Source organism: Hylobates moloch, unplaced genomic scaffold (genome assembly GCF_009828535.3).
Source record: "Hylobates moloch isolate HMO894 unplaced genomic scaffold, HMol_V3 SCAFFOLD_9, whole genome shotgun sequence".
NCBI classification, from domain to species: Eukaryota; Metazoa; Chordata; class Mammalia; order Primates; family Hylobatidae; genus Hylobates; species Hylobates moloch.
The window spans coordinates 9,222,816-9,245,991 of record NW_026652284.1 but is presented as its reverse complement, the minus strand read 5'-3'; the positions used below and the strand labels follow the sequence as shown (position 1 = coordinate 9,245,991).

General features: G+C 52.7%; 1 protein-coding gene across 3 annotated transcripts in view; it reads left to right on the top strand.

Annotated features, from left to right (window-relative positions):
- Positions 1 to 23,176, top strand: part of CTNNBIP1 (catenin beta interacting protein 1) — a 78,432-nt gene that overhangs the window by 22,094 nt on the left and 33,162 nt on the right. For 2 of the 3 annotated variants that reach the window (XM_032758850.2, XM_032758853.2), the window contains exons 2-4: positions 10,706 to 10,790; positions 16,549 to 16,668; positions 17,390 to 17,480. In XM_032758850.2, coding sequence (XP_032614741.1) covers positions 16,573 to 16,668; positions 17,390 to 17,480 — 187 coding nt within the window. In that variant the 5' untranslated portion in view covers positions 10,706 to 10,790; positions 16,549 to 16,572. Of the gene's footprint in view, positions 1 to 10,705; positions 10,791 to 13,535; positions 14,623 to 16,548; positions 16,669 to 17,389; positions 17,481 to 23,176 lie in introns of those variants that run through there. The other variant, XM_032758852.2, reaches the window with a different exon arrangement.

Sequence of the window (23,176 nt, the reverse complement as noted above, 5' to 3'; positions counted from 1 at the left end):
TCACCCAGGCTGGAGTGCAGTGGTGCGATCTTGGCTCACTGCAATCTCTGCCTCCTGGGCTCAAGCAATTCTCCTGCCTCAGCTTCACACCCAGTAATTTTTGGTATTTTTTAGTAGAGGCGGGGTTTCACCACGTTGGCCAGGCTGGTCTTGAACTCCTGACCTCAGGTGATCTGCGCGCCTCAGCCTCCCAAAGTGCTGGGATTACAGGCATGAGCCACCATGCCCGGCCACCATGCCCAGCTTTTAAACTTTTTTTTTTATTTTTTGTAGCGATGGGGTTTCACTGTGTTGCCCAGGCTGATCTCAAACTCCTGGCCTCAAGTGATACTCCCACCTCAGCCTCCCAAAGTGTTGGGATTACAGGCATGAGCCACTGCTCCCAGGCCATATTTTCTTTTTAAAAATTAATTAGCCGGGCGTGGTGCCTCATGCCTGTAATCCCAGCACTTTGGGAGGCTGAGGCAGGTGGATCACTTGAGGTCAGGATTTCAAGACCAGCCTAGCCAATATGGTGAAACTCTGTCTTTCCTAAGAATACAAAAATTAGCTGGGTGTGGTGGCGGGTGCCTATAATCCCAGCTATTAGGAGGCTGAGGCAGGATAATCGCTTGAACCCGGGAGGCGGAGGTTGCAGTGAGCCGAGATCGCACCTCTGCACTCCAGCCTGGGTGACAGTGCGAGACTCCATCTCAAAAATAATTAATTAATTTGTATTGGTATATAATAATTGTAAGCCTTATCTTATTTTCGAATTGATCTCTGATTGGCAGTGGGTTGGACTCTGTTTTTCTTTTTCCTGTAAGGTGGATTTTCCTTTTTCTTTCTTTTTTTTTTTTCTTGAGATGGAGTCTTGCTCTATCGCCAGGTTGGAGTGCAGTAGTGAGATCTCAGCTCACTGCAACCTCTGCCTCCTGGGTTCAGGCAATTGTCTTGCCTCAGCCTCCTGAGTAGCTGGGACTATAGGCATGTGCCACCATGCCCAGCTAATTTTTGTAATTTTACTAGAGACAGGGTTTTACTATGTTGGTGATCTCTTGCCCTCCTGATCTGCCCACCTCCGCCTTCCAAAGTACTGGGGTTACAGGCGTGAGCCACCGTGCCTGGCCCAGATTTTTCTTTTAATTTCAGTTAAAATGGATAACACGTCTGTCAACTCCTGAGCCAAAAGGGGCTGTTAGGAGACAGGGAAAGCATGGCCTTGGATCCAGGCTTACCACTTCGTACTCCATGGCCTCAGGCAGGTTACTTACCTTCTCTGAGCCTCAGTTTTGTCGTACATAAAATAGGAATAATTCCTACCTTGCAGGCTTGTGAGGGCTGACTGACTCTGCCACTCTGTGCTTGGGCTTAGAAAATGCTGTGGTGACAACAGTAATTATGGTTCTTCGGTAGCATCACCTGGCTTCAAGGAGCAGGAAGGAGCTTTGCATCAGGTTTGAATTGGGGTTAGTGACCTCAAGACACATTCACCATCCCAGGCTTATCCCCTAAGAATGGGGCTGTGGCCTGCAAATGCCATGCCTCCCTAGGAGGCCTGTTTTGTCCTAACTCTGCTGGTGGAGTGCGGTTCGGGAATACCGAGCATGGCTCTGGATGGAGGAGGCTGCAACGTGGAATTTATTAATTAAGGCGGTTGCTCCTGAGGCCTGAGAGTCCGGGAGGTTGTTGCAGTTTAATTACTGAGAATGGAGTGTGTGGAAATTCCCTCTGGTACTCCCTTTTTTGATGTCGCTAGAGGACCTGAGGTGCTACCTTGTGTGGGACTCTAGCAGGAGCTGCGTGGCAGGCCTCTGTCCCCTGTCCCCCTCGCTGACTCAGAGTGACTGTTTACCCAGGTACTTGTATACTGGAGAGCAGCAGGGCAGAATGGTTGAGACCTTGGACAATCTGGGTTCCATCCTGCTCCAATATGGACTAGCTGGGCGATGACAGGTGAGTTACGTCATCTCTGTGCACCGTGGCATGCTCATTTGTAAAGCCCTGTAGGGACGTGTGTGGCGAAGACTGAATGATTCACTTACCTGAGAGTTGCAAATGGTGCAAGGCACAGAGTAAGCCAGAGTACATGTCAGCTACTTCTTTAAAGCAGTGCTCTCGCCCTGGCGATTTTGTCCCCTGCGGGACACACGGCAATGTCAGAAGACATATTTGATTGTCACAACTGAAGGGGGGCTGCTACTGGCATCTAGTGGGTGGAAGCTAGGAATGCCTCTCAGCTTCTGCAATGTGCAGACAGCCCTCCAGCAAAAATGCACCCCGTCTGAAATGTCAGCAGCACCCTGCTGAGAAGTGTCCTCAGTGATTCGGGGCAGCACTCAAACTGTGGAAGCAAGGTCCCCTCCCGGCTCTCCATCCCTTATCATTCCTCTGAGCCAGCTGGGGACTGATGGGCAGCTGGGAGAGAAGAGACGAGAAGCTGAGGGTATTAAAAGCCTTTGAATTCTGTTTATTTTTACTCCCATCCTCCGTAACAAAAAGCATTTACTTACATGGTCTATGTCATTTTCTCATCTTATTAGTATAGTAACTAGAATTTATTGAGCCTTTGCTGTATACCAGGCACTCACTGGGCCAAGTACTTTTTTTTTTTTTCTAGAGATGGAGTTTCACTCTTGTTGCCCAGGCTGGAGTGCAATGGCGCAATCTTGGCTCACTACAACCTCTGCCTCCCAGATTCAAGCGATTCTCCTGCCTCAGCCTCCCAAGTACAGGCATGTACTACCACACCTGGCTAATTTTGTATTTTTAGTAGAGACAGGGTTTCTCTGTGTTGGTCAGGCCGGTCTCGAACTCCCAACCACAGGTGATCCACCCACCTTGGCCTCCCAAAGTTCTGGGATTACAGGCATGAGCCACCGCACCTGGCCTCTTTTTTTTTAGAGACAGGGTCTCGCTCTGTCACCTAGGCTGGAGTTCAGTGGCATGGTCACTGCTCACTGCAGCCTTGATTTTCCAGGCTCAAGCAATCCTCCCACCTCAGCCTCTGGAATAACTGTGACTGCAAGTGGACGCCACCGCACCTAGCTAACTTTTGTATTTTTTGTAGAGACGGAGTCTCACTATGTGCCCAGGCTTCAAGTGCTTTCTTTGTATGTTATCTCATTTTCACAACCTGCCCTTGAGGTAGTTGCTGTTATCACCCCCTTTCTACAGAAAAGGAAACCAAGGCTCAGAGACGGAAAAGACTCTCAAAGTCTAAAATTCAGCTCATGATTGTCCCCAAAATTGTTCCACTTGCTTCTCCCCATCTCAATTGATAGGAATGTCGACCTTCAGCCACTTAGCCTGAAAACCCGGGAGCCGCCACCGTAGCCCCCACACCCCACAGTGCGCTCCCTGGTGATCCTGTTGTCTGCCTGTGCCACGAGTCCCCAGCTGGCTGCCTTGAACCCTCACCCTCTGCTGCTGCCCCCTCACCGGAGACACCAGCAGATCTACCTAGATTCCTGCCACGGCCTCTGCTTTGGCCCTGGGCCTGTCTCCATTTAACAGTCAGGTGGTCCTGCTGGACCCCGAGTCAGACCGGCCATTCCTCTGCTCCCAGACTCCCTCTCTCACCGTCTTCCCATCTTTGCTCAGGAAGGGCCCGCTGCCCACCCCCACACTCCTGTTCCCACTCACCCGCGGGTTGGCCCCAGCCCCTGTCTTTTTCCTGTGTACTAAGGATTTCCCCATCACTCGTGTTTTATTGTCTGCCTTCTCCTCTCTCTAGGATGTACGTAGGCATTTGGGGCTGGTTTTTGTCTGATGTGTTCCAATTCATAGCAAATGCTCCTCATCCTCCCATGACGGCACCTTCCTCTTCCTCAGGATTCCTTGGGCAGTTGACTCTGAACGGTGACCAGGTCCCCTTGGCTCCCACACCTTGTCCTGGACGTGACCTGCTAGATAGAAGCTTTGCCTGTGGGTCTGGGTGGCTCTGGGCAGCCTGAGTCTTCCTTTCAGATCCTGATTTCTGTTGGGAGGCCTGGGGCTGGGCAGCCTTCGGGGATTAAGGCCTGGCCGTCTTCCCTCTTCCTTTGAGCTGTGGGGCCTACAATGGTGCTCTCTTCCTCCCCAGACTCCCCTGCCCCAAGGGCTGCCATGGCCCCTGGTGAAAGCCTGGCTGGCTGCTGGCTGATCTCTCCCTCCCTGCTGTGGGCTGGGGAGTGTGCCTGGAGCCATTCCCAGGAAAGGGCATCCAGTTAACTGAGCTTAGCTGGTCCTCCCCTCTGGCCCAGTCCCGTCGCCCCCGCTCACTGCCCAGCAGCTGTTGGGTCCTTTGCACCCCGGCTCTGCCTACAGGCCCAGCCACAGGCAATCTGCTGGCCCAGATGCCCTCCCCCTTCCACGGGAGCCTTTTCTGTGCCTCTGCCTCACTCTCCCCTTCCTCTGCTCCCTGCCCTCCTCCTCCTTCCTCCTTCCCCATGGATTCCCTCCCTCCTGCCCACAGCATCTTCAGACTCCCCTCCCCCGACCTTCCTCCTTGACTGTTTGGGTGGTGACCTCCTCTGAGCTCCCCCTGCACCGTTAAGTCAGCCGACCCACCTGGAGGAGGCAAAGCTGAGGTTAAGACTCACCTGAGGCTGAGCACAGCTCTCAGGCAGAGCAAGTGGGGGCCAGGGCACCCAGGAAAGGACAGGCAAGATTCTGCCCCTCTTCTCCCTCTTGTAGGGACTGACAGACTTGACAACGGTGACAGCACTGAGTACTGAGTTCCAGGAGGACCATGAGCAGGGAGGGAAGGGGTCTCTAGGCAGAGGAAGAAGAGCAGAAGCCACTCATCCTCCCTGCTCTCCTTGCGGGCCTGCCATGCCACACACCAGGTGTTGGATCAGGCTGGCATGGGGTTATTACAGCTACTGAAGCAGCCCCTGTCCTGTTGAAGCATGTGCATGGGGGGCAGTCCCACGCTTAGGGCTGTGATGGGGACAGGAGCCTGTGGGTCCTGAGTAGACATGGGATGGGGCAGGTGGACCTCTCCCCTGCCCTGCTGTGCCTCCTTCTTAGAAAACCCACCAGTTCCTGCCTCTCGGGAGCAGCTCTCACTGTTCTTGCTCCCTCTCTGCCCTGCACCTGGGCCTCGTGAGGTCCTGCCTGTGGTGCCCCACCTGCCCTTCCACACATCTCACACAGGGCTTCACATGAATCCACCCAGACTCCAGTCTTCCTGGGAGACCACTCTGCCCAAGTCATCTCCTGACCAGGGCCCGAAGCCCTTCGCTTGGCAGGTTGGACTTCCTGCCAGAGAGAGGCTCCCCTGGTCCCTGACCTACCCTCCTGCACTGTCCCGCTGCTGCCACCCAGGCACCCGCTGTTCCTGACTGCTCTGGCTCTGCATGCCCACAGAAGGCGCCCCCTGCCCTGTGGCTGCCCCACCCGTGCTCGCACGTGTTTTCTTCCCAAGGCCCCCCATTCTCACTCCAGGCCAAGTAGCCCCCAGAAGTGCCCCTGTTGTCTCCCAGAACTAGCTTGTCACCGTGTCTCGATTCTGGCCCTAGAACCCTCTGCAAATGTTCACCATAGTGCTGACTTGATCCCAAGGGCACATGCCTTGTGCCATTCCTCTGCTTTTGCACCTCCTTGGGCTTCTCAGTCCCAGCTGTCCAGCCTGTCCTTCGGGGCCTCACCCTGGACATGTGCCAGGCCTCTCCCCACAGCCACAGCCACAGCCCCACTCTTACACTCCTCCTGGCCCTTCTCTACCCAGCCAAGCTCCTGCCTGGTTGCTCCCCCTCCCCTCCTGCTTCCCACTGCTCCACCCCAGCCTCTTCTCCCCGCCTTGGCCACAGTGGTCTTTTCAAGCTGAGGCTTGACTTCCTTTTGCTGAAACACCTCTTCCCCTCCCACTGAGTGTCCCTGTGGTCCAGCTCTAACTTGGCCTAAGCCACATCTCTTCCTGCTTCAGGGCCTTCCTACGTGTATGCCACCCCTACCAACTCCTCCTCCTCCTCCTCCTCCAGGCTCCCAGCCGCACATCCCCGAGGCGACTCAAACTTAACCTTCATGTTCTTTGTCTCAGTATCTGAGATCATTGATCTGGGTGACTTGACTGGTGTCTGTCTCCCCGTGCTCATTGGAAGCCTCTCATCACATGTGAGCCACGGCTGTTTTGCTCACCTGTGTATTCTCAATGCCTGCCGTAGAATAGATGCTCAGTAATTGTTCGCTGAACTTCTGTGTCTTGTGCCTTCCCCTTTCTCTCTACCAGTAAACTCCTGTTCATCCTTCAAGGCCCAGCTCCAGTGACTTCTCCCTGGAGCCATTGGCAGCTAGCCTCTCCCCTGCCTTCCTGCAGAGCTTACTACACCCCTTTGCTCTGCCACTTCCTATGCTGGCTTAAGGCCCTGGGTCTTCTTTCCTCAGGGGCAGATGCTTGGCACAGTACATGGCATGTGATTGGCACTCTAGGAGGGTTTGTGTCTTGACCTAACATATCTTTTTGGCTCATTATCATGTATTATTTGTGTGGTTTTCTCTTTGCCTTGTGTTGTGTGGTTTCCTCAGCCACTCAGTCAACTCCTGGAATGCAGGTTCAGTGTCAAGGCCCCAGTTCTGTACCTTGTGCTCCCCAAGCCTGGTTCAGGGCTGTGCGTACCTAGAAAAGTTTTAGTAAATCCTTCTTGAGTCCATTTAGTGTCTACTTAAGGTTGTGGAACCCTTGGCAGTTTGAGAAGCATCTTGACCTTCTTTTTCTCATTCTGGACCAGCTGTATCATTTGCAGGGCTCAGTGCAAGCCCCCTTGTTCAGAAATTATTAAAAATTTCAAGGCCGGGGCCCAGCGTGGTGGCTCACGCCTATAATCCCAGCACTTTGGGAGACTGAGGTGGGCGGATCACCTGAGGTCAGGAGTTTGAAACTAGCCTGGCCAACATGGTGAAATCCGTCTCTACTTAAAATACAAAAAATAGCCGGGTGTGGTGGCGGGCACCTGTAATCCCAGCTACTCGGGAGGCTGAGGCAAGAGAATTGCTTGAACCTGGGAGGCGGAGGTTGCAGTGAGCTGAGATTGTGCCATTACACTCTAGCCTGGGCAATAAGAGCGAAACTCCATTCTCAAAAAAAAAAAAGATTTCAAGGCTGGGTGTAGTGGCTCATGCCTGTAATGAGAGGCGGAGGTGGGAGGATTGTTTGAGCCCAGGAGTTCAAGACCACCCTGGACAACATAATGAGAACCTGTCGCTACAAAAAATATAAAAATTAGCCGGGTATGGTGGTGCGTGCCTGTGGTTCAGCCATGCAGGAGGCTGAGGTGGGTGGATTGCTTGAGCCAGGGAGTTCGAGGCTGCAGCGAGCCATGATTGCACCACTGTACTCCAGCTGGAGCAACAGAGCAAGACCCTCTCTCTCAAAAGAAAAAAAAAAAGAATTTCAAGACGGTGAGAGCAGAACAGTAAACCAAGCATGGGGCCCTCCTGAATGCAGGCCCTGTGTGACTGTCCAGGCCTCAGAACTGGGAAGCCAGCCCTAGTCTCACCTCCACTGAGGGAAGACGTGATAGAGGTCACGATCTATCTCCTTTCTACGGGTGGTGAAATGAAGTGCACAGAAGAGCAGTCACTGGCCTCGCGTTGCACAACCAATCAGTGACAGAGCAGAACTGAAAACTGAATCCAGTTATTGGAGCGTGCTTACTGTCTTACGTGGATGGCCCTGGGGTCCAGGGACTTTGAGCCTCAGTTTCTTCCTCTGTAAACTGGGAACATTGACCTGACTATAAAAATGACAAATATAGGGCCAGGCGCGGTGGCTCACGCTTGTAATCCCAGCACTTTGGGAGGCCGAGGCGGGCGGATCACGAGGTCAGGAGATCGAGACCACGGTGAAACCCCGTCTCTACTAAAAATACAAAAAATTAGCCAGGTGTGGTGGCGGGCGCCTGTAGTCCCAGCTACTCGGAGAGGCTGAGGCAGGAGAATGGTGTGAACCCGGGAGGCGGAGCTTGCAGTGAGCCGAGATTGCGCCACTGCACTCCAACCTGGGCGACAGAGCAAGACTCCGTCTCAAAAAAAAAAAAAAAAAAGACAAATATAGGTGATTATTAAAACGTCAGGAAACAATAGATGCTGGCGAGGCTGTGGAGAAATAGGAACGCTTTCACACTGTTGGTAGTAGTGTGAATTAGTTCAACCATTGTGGAAGACAGTGTGGTGATTCCTCAAGGATATAGAACCAGAAATACCACTTGACCCAGCAATCCCATTACTGGGTATATACCCAAAGGATTATAAATCATTCCACTGTAAAGATACATGCACACTTATGTTTATTGCAGCACTATTTACAATAGCAAAGACTTGGAACCAACCCAAATGCCTATCAATGATATACTGGATAAAGAAAATGTGGCACATATACACTGTGGAATACTATGCAGCCATAAAAAAGAATGAGATCGTGTCCTTTGCAGGGACATGGATGAAGCTGGAAGCCATCATTCTTAGCAAACTAACACAGGAACAGAAAACCAAACATCATATGTTCTCACTCATAAGTGGGAGTTGAACAATAAGAACACATGGACACAGGGAGGGGAACAACACACACCGGGGCCTGTTTGGGGGCTGGGGGCAAGGAGAGGGAGAGCATTAAGACAAATATTGAATGCATGCGAATCTTAATACCTAGGTGACGGGTTGATAGGTGCCCCAAACCGCCATGGCACATGTGTACATACCTGTGTAACCTGCACGTTCTGCACTTGTATCCTGGAACTTAAAGTAAAAAATAAATAAATATATATTTTTAAAAATGGCAAATATGCTGCTGTTTGGTTAGCAAGAAATAAAATAAAAAATTAAATGACAAATAGAACAGCTGTCCGTGAATCCCTGGAGAGTCCCTATCCTTTGACCCCTTCCCTTGAAGTCAGGAATACAACGTTCCCCTCTGCTTCTTGGAAGGGTCTGAGCCCTGTAGACAGGAATGATAATTGGCTGTCATGGTAGTAGAAGAAATTAAAGCCCTTCAGAAGTAGAGGAAGGCTCTCTTTTCATCTCTTTTTGAAAGAATGTGGGGACTTAGGTGGAAAGTTCCCCAGGGTTCCTTGGTATTTTGGTGCTTTGATATCTAGAGGAATAAAAGAGCAATTAATTGCTATAAATGGCCTGTTCCCATAGGGTTAGTCTGATGGTGGAGTGGGTGGCAGTGGTGGGTGACAGCTCTCCTATCCCAGGACCAGTGCTGGTTAAAGGGACACACAGAACAGAGAGTCAGAGGTTTACAGTGATGTCTGACTTTAGGGGAGGCTTTTGAAATCCTGCTTTCTCCGGAAAACATGTCTTCCTCAGCCCGTTGGGTCATCGAGCAACTTTCTTTTCAGAATTCATTGAGGACAGTGGGTTTCCAAGCTGTCATTGGCCCCGCACCTCTCTCAGAACCAGTTTCTCAAAGTGTCGTCTGGCAACCTTTCCCCCACTACAGGGCTGATAGCGGAGAGCCCTGTGGTAGAAGAGTGGGTAGTAAAAGTGGGTGTAAAAGCACCCACTTTTTTTTTTTTGAGATGGAGTCTCACAGTTTTCCCCAGGCTGGAGTGCAGTGGCACGATGTCAGCTCACTGCAAGCTCTGACTCCCGGGTTCAACCGATTCTCCTGCCTCAGCCTCCCAAGTAGCTGGGATTACAGGCATCCACCACCACGCCCAGCTAATTTTTTGTATTTTTAGTAGATACAGGGTTTCACTATGTTGGCCAGGCTGGTCTCGAACTCCTGACCTTGTGATCCACCCGTCTCGGCCTCCCAAAGTGCTGAGATTACGGGTGTGAGCCACCGCGCCTGGAAAAAGTACGCACCTTTTACAGAACGTGTGGTTGTCTACTGCATAATATATAACCACAGACCTGTGCCCTCACCATTTATTGGGATGATTGATATGTGCGTTGGAGATGTGAGGCACTGGGTCTTGCACCCCAGCAGAGCAGGTGGTGCAGCTGGAGCGGGTGGGCAAGGCTCCCAGCGCCCCTCACAGCCTCCTGCTTCTCCTATGTCTCCGCCCCTTCGGCAGTCCACGCTCTTGCTCCATTAACTTGTGCAGGTGACCTGAACGATGAGCTCTTGTGTGGGAGACAGAAGAAAAGAAGGCAGTGTTCTGAGATTCCTGCCAGAGGTGTACTGGGGGCACGTAGACATGTGGCTGGGCTGTAGGTCTGTGAACAAGCTGCGACTGTGCTTTTCGTGTGTTTCTAGCATGTGTCTGTGTTAGTTGATGTTTATGTACACAACTGCAGGTGTTCACCAAGCACACAGACACATGTACATGCACTGAGCACAGAGGCTGCGGGTGCTGAACTACCTGTGCCTTGCTTGTCATGTTAGATTTGGTAGGTGGGGCATTCTCTTGTGCAGGTGCGGGACTTGGCCATCAACTGTCCTGGAGTGATGCATTCTGGTCCACAGTGTCTCTGAACACAGCGTCTCAATTAGACTTGGTGACTAAGCCAAGGGGAGCAGGGTGTGTGGTGTTGAGCGGACTGACCTGCTTCGGCCGGAAATGCCAGGCCAGCCGAGCTGCCGTCAGCACCTTATTTATCCCAGAGGTGTGGGTGCGGGTTTCCTGGCTTGCCAGACACACAGGTATTTCTGGACCGCGGCAGAGCCCGGCTCCACGAACTTCCCGCCAGTGGTTGTGCATCCTCAGCGTGGGGCGTGTGCTCCAGGCCCAGCCCTGGCAGCTGCCTGGGCCCTCCCGACTCCTCCCACAACCTGTGTTCTGTGTTTCTGCAGGGCGGCACCTTCCTACTTCTGCCCAGCCACAGCCCTCCCCTCACAGTTGAGCACCTGTTTGCCTGAAGTTAATTTCCAGAAGCAGGTAAGGCCCCCAGGGGAAGGACTCTGCAATGTGGCCATACAGTAGTGTGGGGTGGGGGGTGAGGAGTCCTCTTGGACACCAGGCTCCAGGGCTGATTATGAAGTTAGCTCATCTGTTACCTTTCACTATGAGCCGTAATGATGCTCATTTTTCCAGATATGTTGGTTCTTCTGGAGAATGTTAGGATGCTGCTGATTTCTTTTAGACGAAGACATGTACAGATTCTGGATAATATTTCATATAAGCTCTAGGAACCACCAGTTCTATGGCATTGTATTTTTTTGCAATGTAAATATCATGAAAGTGTAAACTGTACATTTTTAAAGGTATTAGAATCTATCACAATGTGTTTTAAAATGGACAAAACAAAAGACGAGTGCAGGGGCTGGAGGCAGCTAGTGTGTCTGAAGGAGCAGCTTTGCTTCCTGGCCTTGCCTGAGTTTACTTGACATCTTCCTAGCAGGTGCAAGACCACGCTGGGTATAAGTGAATATTCTAACATAGATGAATGTGGATGTTCAAGAGCATTAGCTTCCAGTTTAAAAATAAAAAGGAGTGCATGTGGCTGTGTTTGTATTCAGGGCCACTCGTGCCTGTCAAAGCGAGGCCAGCTTTCCAAGCTCTTTATTAGAATGGGTTGCATTTCCCAGACAGAGACCCATACAGGAAGCCACAGCCATCCAGCCTCCAACTGCCGCATGTGACTTTCAGCAGTCTTGTTCTCCAGGTCCCTCTTGCACTACCTCCTAATTCTTCTAAAGTGAGATCAACTGCTTAAAAGCTGGAGATTACATGGTGGTCGAGATTAGGTCCCTGCAAAGGCTGGGAAAGAGTGTGGCATCTGAGCCTGCCTCTTACAGATGCCCTTGGGTGTCTCCCTGAGAAGGTGGTGTGGCCTGTGGAGCCAAGGCCAGTTCTCCCATTGTGTGGACCTTTCACAGTGGTGGGGAGGCACTTCCTCACCATCCTTTCCTGACCAGCCAAGCTTCCTTCAACAGAGAGGTAGCTCTGAACTGTGTGTGTGTGTGTAGCAGGAGTGTGTCTCTGTGTTTAAATTGAAGGTATGTACCTTAATGTCTTTTCATTGTGTTTGCCCCAATCAGATGTCATTTTCTGGGATGGCACCCACTTTTTGCAGAATGTGTGTTTGTCTACTACATAATAAATAACCATGGACCTGTTCCCTCACCATTCATTTGGATAGTTAATAGTTGCCTGTTGTTTCTTTTCTGTTTTATTGTTTTTGTTTTTGTTTTTTGAAATGGAGTCTCACTCTGTCACTCAGGTTGGAGTGCAGTGGTGTGATCTTGGCTCCAGGCAACTGCCGCCTCCCAGGTTCAAGTGATTCTCCTGCCTCCATCTCCGAGTAGCTGGGATTACAGGCGCCCACCACCTCGCCTAGCTAATTTTTTGTATTTTTTATAGAGACTGGCTTTCACCATGTTGGCCAGGCTAGTCTCAAACTCTTAACCTCAGGTGATCCGCGCGCCTCGGCCTCCCAAAGTGCTGGGATTACAGGCATGAGCCACTGTGCCTGGTCTGTTTCTTTTCATTTTCCTTTTTTTGGCTCACCTCTGCCTTGGGCAGCTAACAGAAATTTTCTTAGGATTTGGAGTGGAAGTTGCCCCATTTTAGATGCTGGAATGTTTTTGGGAATAGCCAAGAGACCATAATTGAAAACCATCATTACTTTTGGTTCTCACGTTCAAGGACTGGATGAATAATTAGTGTGTCTAATTTAGTTGCAGTTTTAGTTTATGTAATTTAAACATAGTTTAATAGAGACTAGTTTTTGATCCCTACAGGGGAAATAAGATTTCTCAAGTGAAATGAATCTGATGCTTGTCAGAATTGTGATAAAAATATAATAGCACATTTGCTTGTATGGGCAACAGAGACATACTTTAATATACTCGTAGCACACCATGACTGAAATGTCTGTATTGTTTGGGTTGATTATGATTTATTCTCTCCAATTATGAGTTTGCTCCACACTGACACCCTTACTGCAGATGAGGAGAGAATTATGTAAGCCAGTCACGGTGTTTCTGTTTGGGCTGGAATGGGAAGGGTGGGAACATGTGCTCCTGGCTGCATTTCTGCTCCAGATCCAGCCCTGAGTGTGCCCTCTTGTTAGGCAGCAGGACAGAATCAGCTCAAACTGAGCTGGAAGAATTCTCCATGACCACACTTTTTAGAAAAGACAAGTCAAGGGTCTTCTCTGTAGCGAGAAGAACTGTGTCTTCCAGGGAAGTGAGTTGAAGCAGGAGTAGCCTGGCTCCAAAATGCAGGCGCAGATGACACCACAGGCCCACAGCTGGGCAGCCCAAGCCCTAGGAATCCCAGCGTCAGGTGTCCCCGGGATGGCGAGGCTGCACCAGCCAGGAAGACGGGGCGGCACCTATCAGTGCAAGCTGTTCATAGAAGGCTTGTTGGACAGGGCAACATTCTGTAAAGCCGGCCCCATGGAGGCAGTCTGTGATGGAAGCAGTCTTTGATACGGAACTGACGCTTCTCTGGGAAGCACCTACTGTGTACCCAGACCACTGGCTCCTGGGTGGATGCAGTGGCAAAAACCAGACACCAGTCCTTACCTGGGCAGGGCTGGCTCTCTGAATGAATACATAGATCTTGCCCTGGGACCCGGGGCTGGAGTGTGGTTTGTGATAGTACGATTGGAATAGGGAGAGCCAGGGCAGGAGTGATCTGCTTCCCACGTTGGCTAAGCACTGGTCGGCTTGAACCGGGTGGTCTGGAGCCCTGGGAGAACCTGCTGGGATGGGGAGGAAGCAACGCTGGTGCTTTTGTGTGTGGCGACACCTAGTGGCCAGCTCCTTATATTTCACCCTGTCTCTCACCAGGAGAGAGCAAATGAAAACTAGCCCTTAGGCACAGGACAGAATTGGAAGGTTTTTACTCTTGGAAGCCCTAACTCCCTAGCTCAAAGGCTTTACGGAGCATTTCAGATGTTCTTTGGAGAACACAATAGCCCAAGGCCCACTACGCTGAAAGTGCGAGTCCTTTGGAAAAGCTAAATTGGGTTGTGGGAGACTGGGTTAGGTACTTGGTCTCTTAACACAATAACATTTGGGCCTAGATGGGTGTGGATATTGCAGAGTGAGAGCTCAGACACCACAGGCTGTCTGACTATTCCATTTAGCCAAGCAGGCAGTATTTACTAAGTGCCTGCCAAGTGCTAGGCTCCCGGAGGACAGGGGTGAGCATAGCAGAGGGGGCCCTGGCCTTGCAGTAGGCAGTGGGGAGAGACAATAAGCAAGTTCTCCAACAGGGCACTTTCAGAAAATCAGGACAGGTGGGCATGGTGGCTCATGCCTGTTAATTCCAATATTTTGGGGGCCCAAGGCAGGAGGATTGCTTGAGGCCAGGAGTTTGAGACCAACCTGGCTGGGCAACATAGCAAGACCTCTACAAAAAAATTTAAAAGTGGTAGGGTGTTGTGGCATGCTCCTGTGGTCCCAGCTACTTAGGAGGCTGAAGCAGGGGGATCGCTTGAGCCCAGGAGTTTAGGGCTGCAGTGAGTTCTGAGCGTACCACTGTACTCCTGGGCACCAGAGCAACTGTCAGGGAAGGCTTCCCTTGGAAGGTGCCTTTACGCCAAGACAAAGGATGGAAAGAAGCCAGTTCCTGGCTGCGGGGACACCCAGTACGAAGGCTGCCAGAGGGAAAGAGCTTCTCAGCATGTTCTAGAACAGACGAGTGCCAGGAAGGCAGAGCAAGGGGAAGAGGAAGAAGAGACAGGCTGGAGAGGGAGTCAGGGCTGACAGCGGAGCCCTCGCAGGGTCCTGGCAAGGATTGCGAAATTCATTCTCAGGTAGGTTTAAGCAGGGAGTGATGTCATCTGTTTTGGGGAGGATGAGGTGGGATGATCACTTGAGCCCAGGAGTTTGAGACCAGCCCGGGCAATATAGCAAGACTTTGTCTCTACAAAAAAAAATTTTTTAATTAGCCAAGTGTGGTGATGTGCACCTATGGTCCTAGCTACTCAGGAGGCTAAGTTGGGAGGATTGCTAAAGCCCAGCAGGTTGAGGCTGCAGTGAGCTATGATTGTGCCACTACATTCCAGCCTGGGCGACGGAGACCCTGTGTCAAATAATAATAATAATAAGATAATTCTGGCTATTGTGTAAAGAAAAGGACAAGAAAGGAAGTAGGGGGATCATGAAGAGGTCACATAGTAACCCAGATCCAGGTGGCCACAGGGGAAGAGGTGGAGACCACATCATCATCCACACCCAGGTTCGGGGTGCAAGGTCCGCCCCTCGAGGCTGTGTGGAGTCCAGCTCCAGACTGGCAGTGCTCCACATCTAGGGAAGTGGAAGGAAGTGAGAATGGGTCAGTGCGAGGAGTGATACCCCAGAACAGAGCGTCCCTGCTCAGCTGCACAGGAAGTTATGGCCTTCCCCATGCTGGGATGCACCCTGGCTCTGGGGAGTGGCTGGGGGTCCCTCTCATCAGAGACCATTCCTGAGGCAGTTTACTCCTCTTTCCTAGCTCCCAGTTATCACTTAGGCTGTGTTCTGAGCCCAGGAGGAGGTGGAAAGGGAGCAGACAGAGTAATAGAGTCTGGGCTGTAGGGGTTTAGCAGAAGTTGCTGGAAAGAGACCTGTGCCGCATCAAGCATGCAGCTGCTGTTAGCTTATTGTGTGCACTTTTAGGGTGAGGGCCCCATTAGCTTATGGGGAATGAGCAGTTGACAAGTACCTACAGGGAGGCTGCTGCCTGGGCTCTGGCACATTGCTGAGGCTGCCCTCTGCACAGAGAGCCACCCTGCCTGGGAAAGCCCGCTGGTCCAGGGTTTGCTGGTCCTGGAGGGATGGATGGTGTGAGGAGTGTTCTTGGCCTTCCAGCTTGGTTCCGTGGTTCTCTGGCACCAGGGCTGATAAGGCTCCACCCCAGCAGCTGCTGCGTTATTTCTGACTCGTCCAGGAGTTACCAGTGTGTAACCCAAGCCCCTCCATACCCAGCTTCCTCTCCTTCAGCTCCTCCTGGAGGGAGGGGGCTCTGGACTTCTCTCCTGGGGACTTTCTACAGGTTAGGTCCCTGCTGCATGTGGACACACTGCTGGCCTTCCCAGCTGCCTGCAGGAGATACCCTCTGATGGGGGGTGGGTTTGTGAGGGCTGAGGTAGCAAGCCCTGCAACCCTGGGCCAGCGTCTTTCCATCGAGGGACCCCTTGGATCCCAGCCCAGGAGCCACAACCCTGGCCTCTGAAACTTGTCAGGGGCTTTTGCTGAGGGAGCTGTCTCAGTGTTTGGGGGCTGGGCACTGATCTCACGGTTTCTTGAGCCAAAGGCCCTAACCAGCTGCCTCTGATCCCATCACTTTTTTGTCCCTTGTGGAAGTTCTTCTTCTGAAAACCTGGGACATTTGGGGCTTCATGCAGCACATGTCTTGTGGCTTGTAGCAGGAGCTTTGCTCTGGGGTGATTGGCAGGTAGAAACAACCAGCAGTCCAGGTCATCTCAGTTTCCCTGGACCCAGCAGCTCCATGCACAGAGGCAGCAGGCAGGCCAGCCCCTGCAGCACCAGCTGGAGAACAGAGCTGCTCAGTCCAGCCTGCTGGGACCAGCATGGGTGAGAGAGGAACCCAGCACCTCGCCACCTGCCCTATGCTCCCAGAAGGGAAACTGCGGGGGGAAAGCGGCTCCTGGGAGGAGTGAGGGTCACTAGCAGGTGTCATTGTCCCAGTACGTCACATCCTGATCTCTTCCCTTTTGATGCTGTTGCTTGCTCTGCAGGAGTCCCCAGAGCCGGGCAGGGGGATGAACCGCGAGGGAGCTCCCGGAAAGAGTCCGGAGGAGATGTACATTCAGCAGAAGGTCCGAGTGCTGCTCATGCTGCGGAAGATGGGCTCAAACGTGAGTGCCTGTGGGGTGTCAGGCAGCGGGCCCCCAGGGAGGGGCTCCCAGGGAGGGGCCCTGCTGGGCTGTTGGAGGGTGGAGCCACTGCAGCTGCCTCCTGCAGAGCCACGGGCTGAGGAGGGGCCGCTGGGCCTGTGGCTTGGCTCTAGGGCTGCTTCCGGCCCCCCCAGGCACAGAGCCCAGCACGTCAAGTTCTGGGGACACTGCTGGGCAGTCTGCCCACCCCCATGCCGGGTTGGGGCAAGGCGGGTGAGGGTCTCAAGGCCCTGACCTTCCTTTTCTCCCCCTTGCAACCCCGAAAGTCTTCTCTCCCATGGGGGCAGCTCAGGGACAACTTGTCAGGACAGGAGCTGAGGGGGCAGCAGGCATGCGTGTGCAGGGGTATTTCTCAAAAAGAGTGGAAGAACATGGAATTGCCCCTCAGCCTTCTGGGCAGGACCTGTGTCTTCCACTGGCCCTATACTAGAACAGACCTTAATCTCAGATTCAGTCTGAGTGGCAAAGCCTTTGGATCCCTGGACCAAGTTTAAGGAGGGTGGGAGTGGGGTGTGCTGGCCCTGAAAGCAAAGGGGTCAAATCTCAGAAACAGAGGCCCGAGAAGCAAAGGAGGAGGCACCACCCAGGGACCAAGCAGGCCTAGGCAGTGCCTCTAGGGGTGCAGGTGCCTTTTAGGGAACAGGTGCATGCTGCCCCTCACCACAGCTCTCTCACCCTGCAGCTGACAGCCAGCGAGGAGGAGTTCCTGCGCACCTATGCAGGGGTGGTCAACAGCCAGCTCAGCCAGCTGCCTCCGCACTCCATCGACCAGGGTGAGTTGGCAGCAGAGGGGCTGGGGCAGTGGCACAAGTCCCAGGGGCACCGACTTGTGATTCCCTTAGAAAGCGTAGCTCCAGCCCTCTTTGTTGGGTGATCCATGAGACCCAGGGCCGACTAGGAGGGGCTATAGCTCCCCCCACCCACAGAGCTGAGCCAGAGAACCTCCGGAGCGTCCCACCTGATCCCATCTCCCTCCTCAGGTGGGAGCCAAAGACTCTACTAGACAAATGGCAGGATCCCTTTCTGAGGCCTGGAAGAGGCAGGAAATGGAGATGTCTGAGGGCCCTCATAACTGCAGAGACTGATTATTTCATTTCTTTAACCTTTGGCCTGACCCCTATCCACCCAGCACCCTGTCGAGGAGAAACTGCCCTTGTGTGCTAGGACAATGCCATCACTGTTGTCCAGAGCACCGACCACACATTGTGGCTGGTGTGGTCCTGGCTGTGGCCAGGAGGAATGCCCCAAAGGCCTGATGTCTCGTGCGCCTTAGAGAGTTCTATCTTTTTGGAGTGACCTCAACCAGTTAGCATGGTAACAGGCAGGATGTGTTTGTTGTGTAGCAGGCACCGTCGCTTCATTCTATTGTAGGTAGCTACTATTTGTATTATTAACACTTTCACTTAACAGGCAAGGAAACTGGGATTTGGGAGCAGTGAGTCACTCGGTCATGCAACCAGGTGGTTACTGGGGAGTCCCGGGATGTACACCTGTGGCTGAGGAGCGCTTCACTGTCTGCCATCTTGCCCATAACCCACATGGCTACTGGACAGCTCCATGTCCCTTGGCTGCTTAGCAAGGTTCTTCTCTAGAAGGCTTATCATGACACGGAGGCCCAGTATTCTTACCAGCATCTCCATAGAGTCCTTTCCTTTTATTCTCTTTATGCTTTGTTGGAATGATTGACCATGAAATATTGCAATCCGTGGCATGTCCAGACGTGAGCGGGCCCCCGAAAGCAGAGTGCTGACCCAGCTTTTGCTATGCTTTGAGGCTGGCATGCGGGGCCTGACCTAGATCACCAGCCAGCCCTTGTTCTCCTGGATGTCTTAGGGCTCTGCCCTGGCACCGGGGCCTGTTCCCAAGCACCGATGCTGGGTGTGACCTGGCTTGTGCACCCAACTCAGCAGAAACCTTCCAGGCAGTGGCTCAGGCAGTTCCCTGGGACAGCAGCTCACCACGCACAGCCTTCCTGGGTGTGTCTGCCCAGGTGTGCCTCCTGGATCATGCGGCAGCCTGTTCTGTGTGGCGTCGGCTCCCACCCCGTCCTGGGATCTCTTGGGTGAGGTCTCTTCTCTTCCAGGGCTAATCTGCGTTTCTAGCATGGCACCCTCTACCCTGGCTTCTGACTTACGTCAACCTGAAACCTTCAGGCTTCTGAGTCCCTGGGAACTCACCTTCCTTCCCACTTAGTTTTGGTCACTGAGTTAACCTGAATTTGAGCTGGGATGGTAAGAAATCCTCCAGTTGGCCGGGCGCGGTGGCTCACGCTTGTAATCCCAGCACTTTGGGAGGCTGAGGCGGGCGGATCACGAGGTCAGGAGATCGAGACCACGGTGAAACCCCGTCTCTACTAAAAATACAAAAAATTAGCCGGGCGTGGTGGCGGGCGCCTGTAGTCCCAGCTACTCGGAGAGGCTGAGGCAGGAGAATGGCGTGAACCCGGGAGGCGGAGCTTGCAGTGAGCTGAGATTGTGCCACTGCACTCCAGCCTGGGTGACAGAGCGAGACTCCGTCTCAAAAAAAAAAAAAATCCTCCAGTTGAATACTCTTGGGAAAAAAATCAAAATAAGAGACATCAAAATGTAGGACCATACGTCAGTATAAAAAGCAGCAACGGGCTGGGTGCGGTGGCTCACGCCTGTAATCCCAGCATTTTGGGAGGCCAAGGTGGGTGGATCGCCTGAAGTCAGGAGTTCTAGACCAGCCCGGCCAATGTGGCAAAACCCCGTCTCTACTAAAAATAACAAAAATTAGCTGGGCGTGGTAGCACGCACGTGTAATCCCAGCTACTTGGGAAGCTTAGGCAGGAGAATCGCTTGAACTCGGGAGGCAGAGGCTGCAGTGAGCCGAGATCTCACCACTGCACTCCAGCCTGGGCAACAAAGCAAGACTCTGTCTCAAAAAAAAAAAAAAAAAAAGCCAGCAACAACACACATACACACAAGTTGTATATGTGCATAGAAGAAAAAGCTGGTGGCTGGGTGCAGTGGCTCAACGTCTGTAATCCCAGCACTTTGAGAGGCCATGGCAAGAGGATTGCTTGAGCCCAGGAGCTCAAGACCAGCCTGGGCAACATAGGGAGACCCTGTCTCTACAAAAAATACAAAAACTAGCTGGCTGTGGTGGCACTCATCTGTAGTCCTAGCTACTAGGGAGGCCGAAGTGAGAGTATCGCTTGAGCCTAGGAGGTTGAGGCTGCAGTGTGCCACGATCACACCACTGCACCCCAGCCTGGGCAACAGAGGGAGACTCTGTCTCATAAATTTAAAAAATTTTTAAAAGACAAAGAAACTGGTGGAATATATACCAGGCTGTCAAAAATTTTGTTTTGACAGGGGGTGCTGGGCATGGTGGCTCATGCCTGTAGTCCCAGCACTTTGGGAGGCCAAGGTGGGCAGATCACCTGAGGCCAGGAGTTCGAGACCAGCCTGGCCAACATGGCAACACCCTGTCTCTACTAAAAATACAAAAATTAGCCAGGCATGGTGGCGAGTGCCTGTAGTCCCAGCTACCCAGCTACTTGGGAGATTAAGGCAGGAGAACCGCTTGAACCCGGGAGGCGGAGCTTGTAGTCAGCCAAGATCACGCCACTTTACTCCAGCCTGGGCAACAGAGCTAGACTCCATCTCAAAATAATAATAATAATAATAATTGTTAGGGGATAGGACTATATAAGAAACTTTAACTTTCCAAGTCACACATTTTTGTAAAACTAGTATTTTAACATTGTACATTTGTTTCTTTGTCATGAGGGAAAGTTAAAAAAAAATTTTTAGAAGAACTCTTTATCTTGCCTAGCTGAACCCACAGTTGAGAATAAGAATGAGCTCTGCCAAGTTGTTGAGGAAGTTCAGTGACCCCACTTAGCTGTTGACCTTGCCCTGAAACTGCTGAGCAGTAGGAGCAAGGCAGCAGCTGTGACCAACTGTGTGGGCCGTGGAGTCCAGGCTCTTCTGAGTGGGTGGTGTCCACAGCTACTTCTTTCTCTGGGGAGGGGTCTCCTGGAGCTGAAGCTGGAGCCAGGGAAGACCCCAGGGAATCGTTGGGGAATAGGTGGTGGGAGTCACTCCCTGCTGCTGGGGCGTCCTGTGGACTGCCCCTACCTCCATAAAGATACCTCTGACCTGGCTGCCGGGGCCTGAGCCACACAGGAGACCTGAGCTGCAGGAGGTTCTGAGAATTCTGTGGACTGGGAGTGGAGAGGGAAGGGGTCAGCCATGTCTGGAAGAGTTTCATAATACTTATTTTCTTGGCCAGCCTAATGACACCACAAACAAACACAACAACAATAACAACAGAACTGCAGTCAGCCCAGTCCCATTGTGGTCTTATCCACGTGAGGGCAGGACCCTGCATCTGCCTGCACCATGTGGGCAAATGGATCTCTGTTAAAATCTCACCTGCCCACCTTCTCCATCTCAGAGCCAATCTCAGCTGATGCTGCAGGATCCTGCTGTCAGAGGCTCAGACACTGCTTAGGTGGCAGAAGCCCTGGATTGTTGTCTCCAGGGACTGGGGCAGGATGCAGGGGCCGGAGCAGGGTGCAGGGACTGCCTCAATGAACCCCAAAGGCCTGGAGCCTGCGGGTAATGGCCTGGCGTGCACCTCCTGCCCACTAGGTGGCGCTGTCTCTCAGCAAATGCTCCAGGCTGCTTTCAGTGTTCCCTGAGCCAGAGGAGACTCCAGCTCCCCCGGACTCCCATAACAGGGGGTCTGAGGCAGACTCTGCAACGGACAGCACCCGACCTTGGTCCTGAGGGTCTGGCCGCCACCTTTAGCCCTGCACATGCTTCCCCTCCAGGGCTGGAGGGGTCTGGTACCTGGGGCACTGCTCCCTTACTTGAGGCCCAGGGAGGGGGCCGTGGTTACCCCTTTACCCACTGCCCTTCGATTCTTTCCTCAGTCACATTTGTTGAGTATCTGTGGGGAGCCAGGAAGGTGCTGGAGACCCTGGGGTGGGGGCCTCCCCTTAAGGGCTCACCAGGTAGTTCCAGCAGAGGCCCCAGTGGCTCCCCAGTTCCCAGCCTGCCTGGCCTCTGCTGGGCTGAGACCACCAATGACAGCCTCCTTTCCCTCCCTTTTCCTTCACGTCACCCCTCACTGGCTGTTTCCCACTCCCTTCCCTCAATCACGCTGGCATCCTCCAGGGTTGCCCCCTGTCTTCTCCCTGTCCCACACGCACTGCTGTGACCTCAACAGAGAGCATGGACAGCTGACTGTTGGCCAGCATCCCATGCCAACACCACAGCCGCCCCTGCCCAGCTGACGTGGATTTTCCACCTGTGCTCTGCCCTGACCAATGCCCAGCAAGTACACAGCGCCCGAGGACTCAGCCTCGACTCCTCTCTTCCTCAGGAACCTAATTGGTTACTGAGTCCATCCTAAGGCTCCTTGGACCTGCTTCATTCTCTCCCTCTCACTTCCAGCCCCCTTTTGGACTGAGCCCATATTCATTCTTGTCTCACCGCTTCAGATCACTCCTATCTGGCATCTCGACTTCTCATCTTGCCCCCTCAGGTCTGCCCTCTACCCCCACAGCTGGAGAGACTTTGGGAGGCTTAGAGTGACATTAGTGGGTCTCTACTCAACTTTTTTTTTTTTTTTTTTTTTTTGAGAAGGAGTTTTGCTCTGTCGCCCAGGCTGGAGTGCAGTGGTGTGATCTCGGCTCACTGCAGCCCCCGCCTTCCCAGTTCAAGCAATTCTCCTGCCTCGGCCTCCCAAGTAGCTGGGGTTACAGGCTCCCACCACCACACCCAGCTAATTAGAGACGGGGTTTCACCATGTTGCCCGGGCTGGTCTCAAACTCCTGACTTCAGGTGATCCACACACCTTGGCCTCCCAAAGTGCTGGGATTACAGGCGGGAGCCACCATGCCCCGCCTCCACCCAACTTAAAATCATTCAGTGGCTCCCCGCTGCCTTGAGGATAAAATCCAGCCCCTTTAGCTTGGTGAGCAAGACCTGACGTCACACTGTAAAGGGCCATAGTGAATGGCCACGTTCATGCCTTTCTGCCACTGCATTTGCCTCTTGGCTGCCAGGAACCAGCCTTCACCCCGACCTTGCTCCCCTGCCCACTGCAGCCTGGGCCAGGCCCTCCTGTCACATGTGCATGCACCTTGGCTATGCTACACCCACACTGTCTCCTAATCCATCTATTGACCGGGCTCTGAGCTCCTTGAGCTTGGAACTGTGACTTCCATCTTATTATCTGTCATGTTTGGACAAATACATGAACTGGGTTCTAGTCCCCAAGGGTGTCTAAGCAGACCTGGCAACCAGAGGGACTTGGCTTTGAACCAGAGGAAGTCAGCACTTCTCAGGAAGGTTGCCCTGCTGGGAAGGGGCAGCTGCAGGAATGGGGAGGGCCAGAGCTTCCCGACGCAGGCCCTGTGGAGTGCTGAGTCCAGGCCTCTCTCATGGCCAGTGTGGCTCCCTCTAATGCGTAGTGATTTTTTTCCCACTTA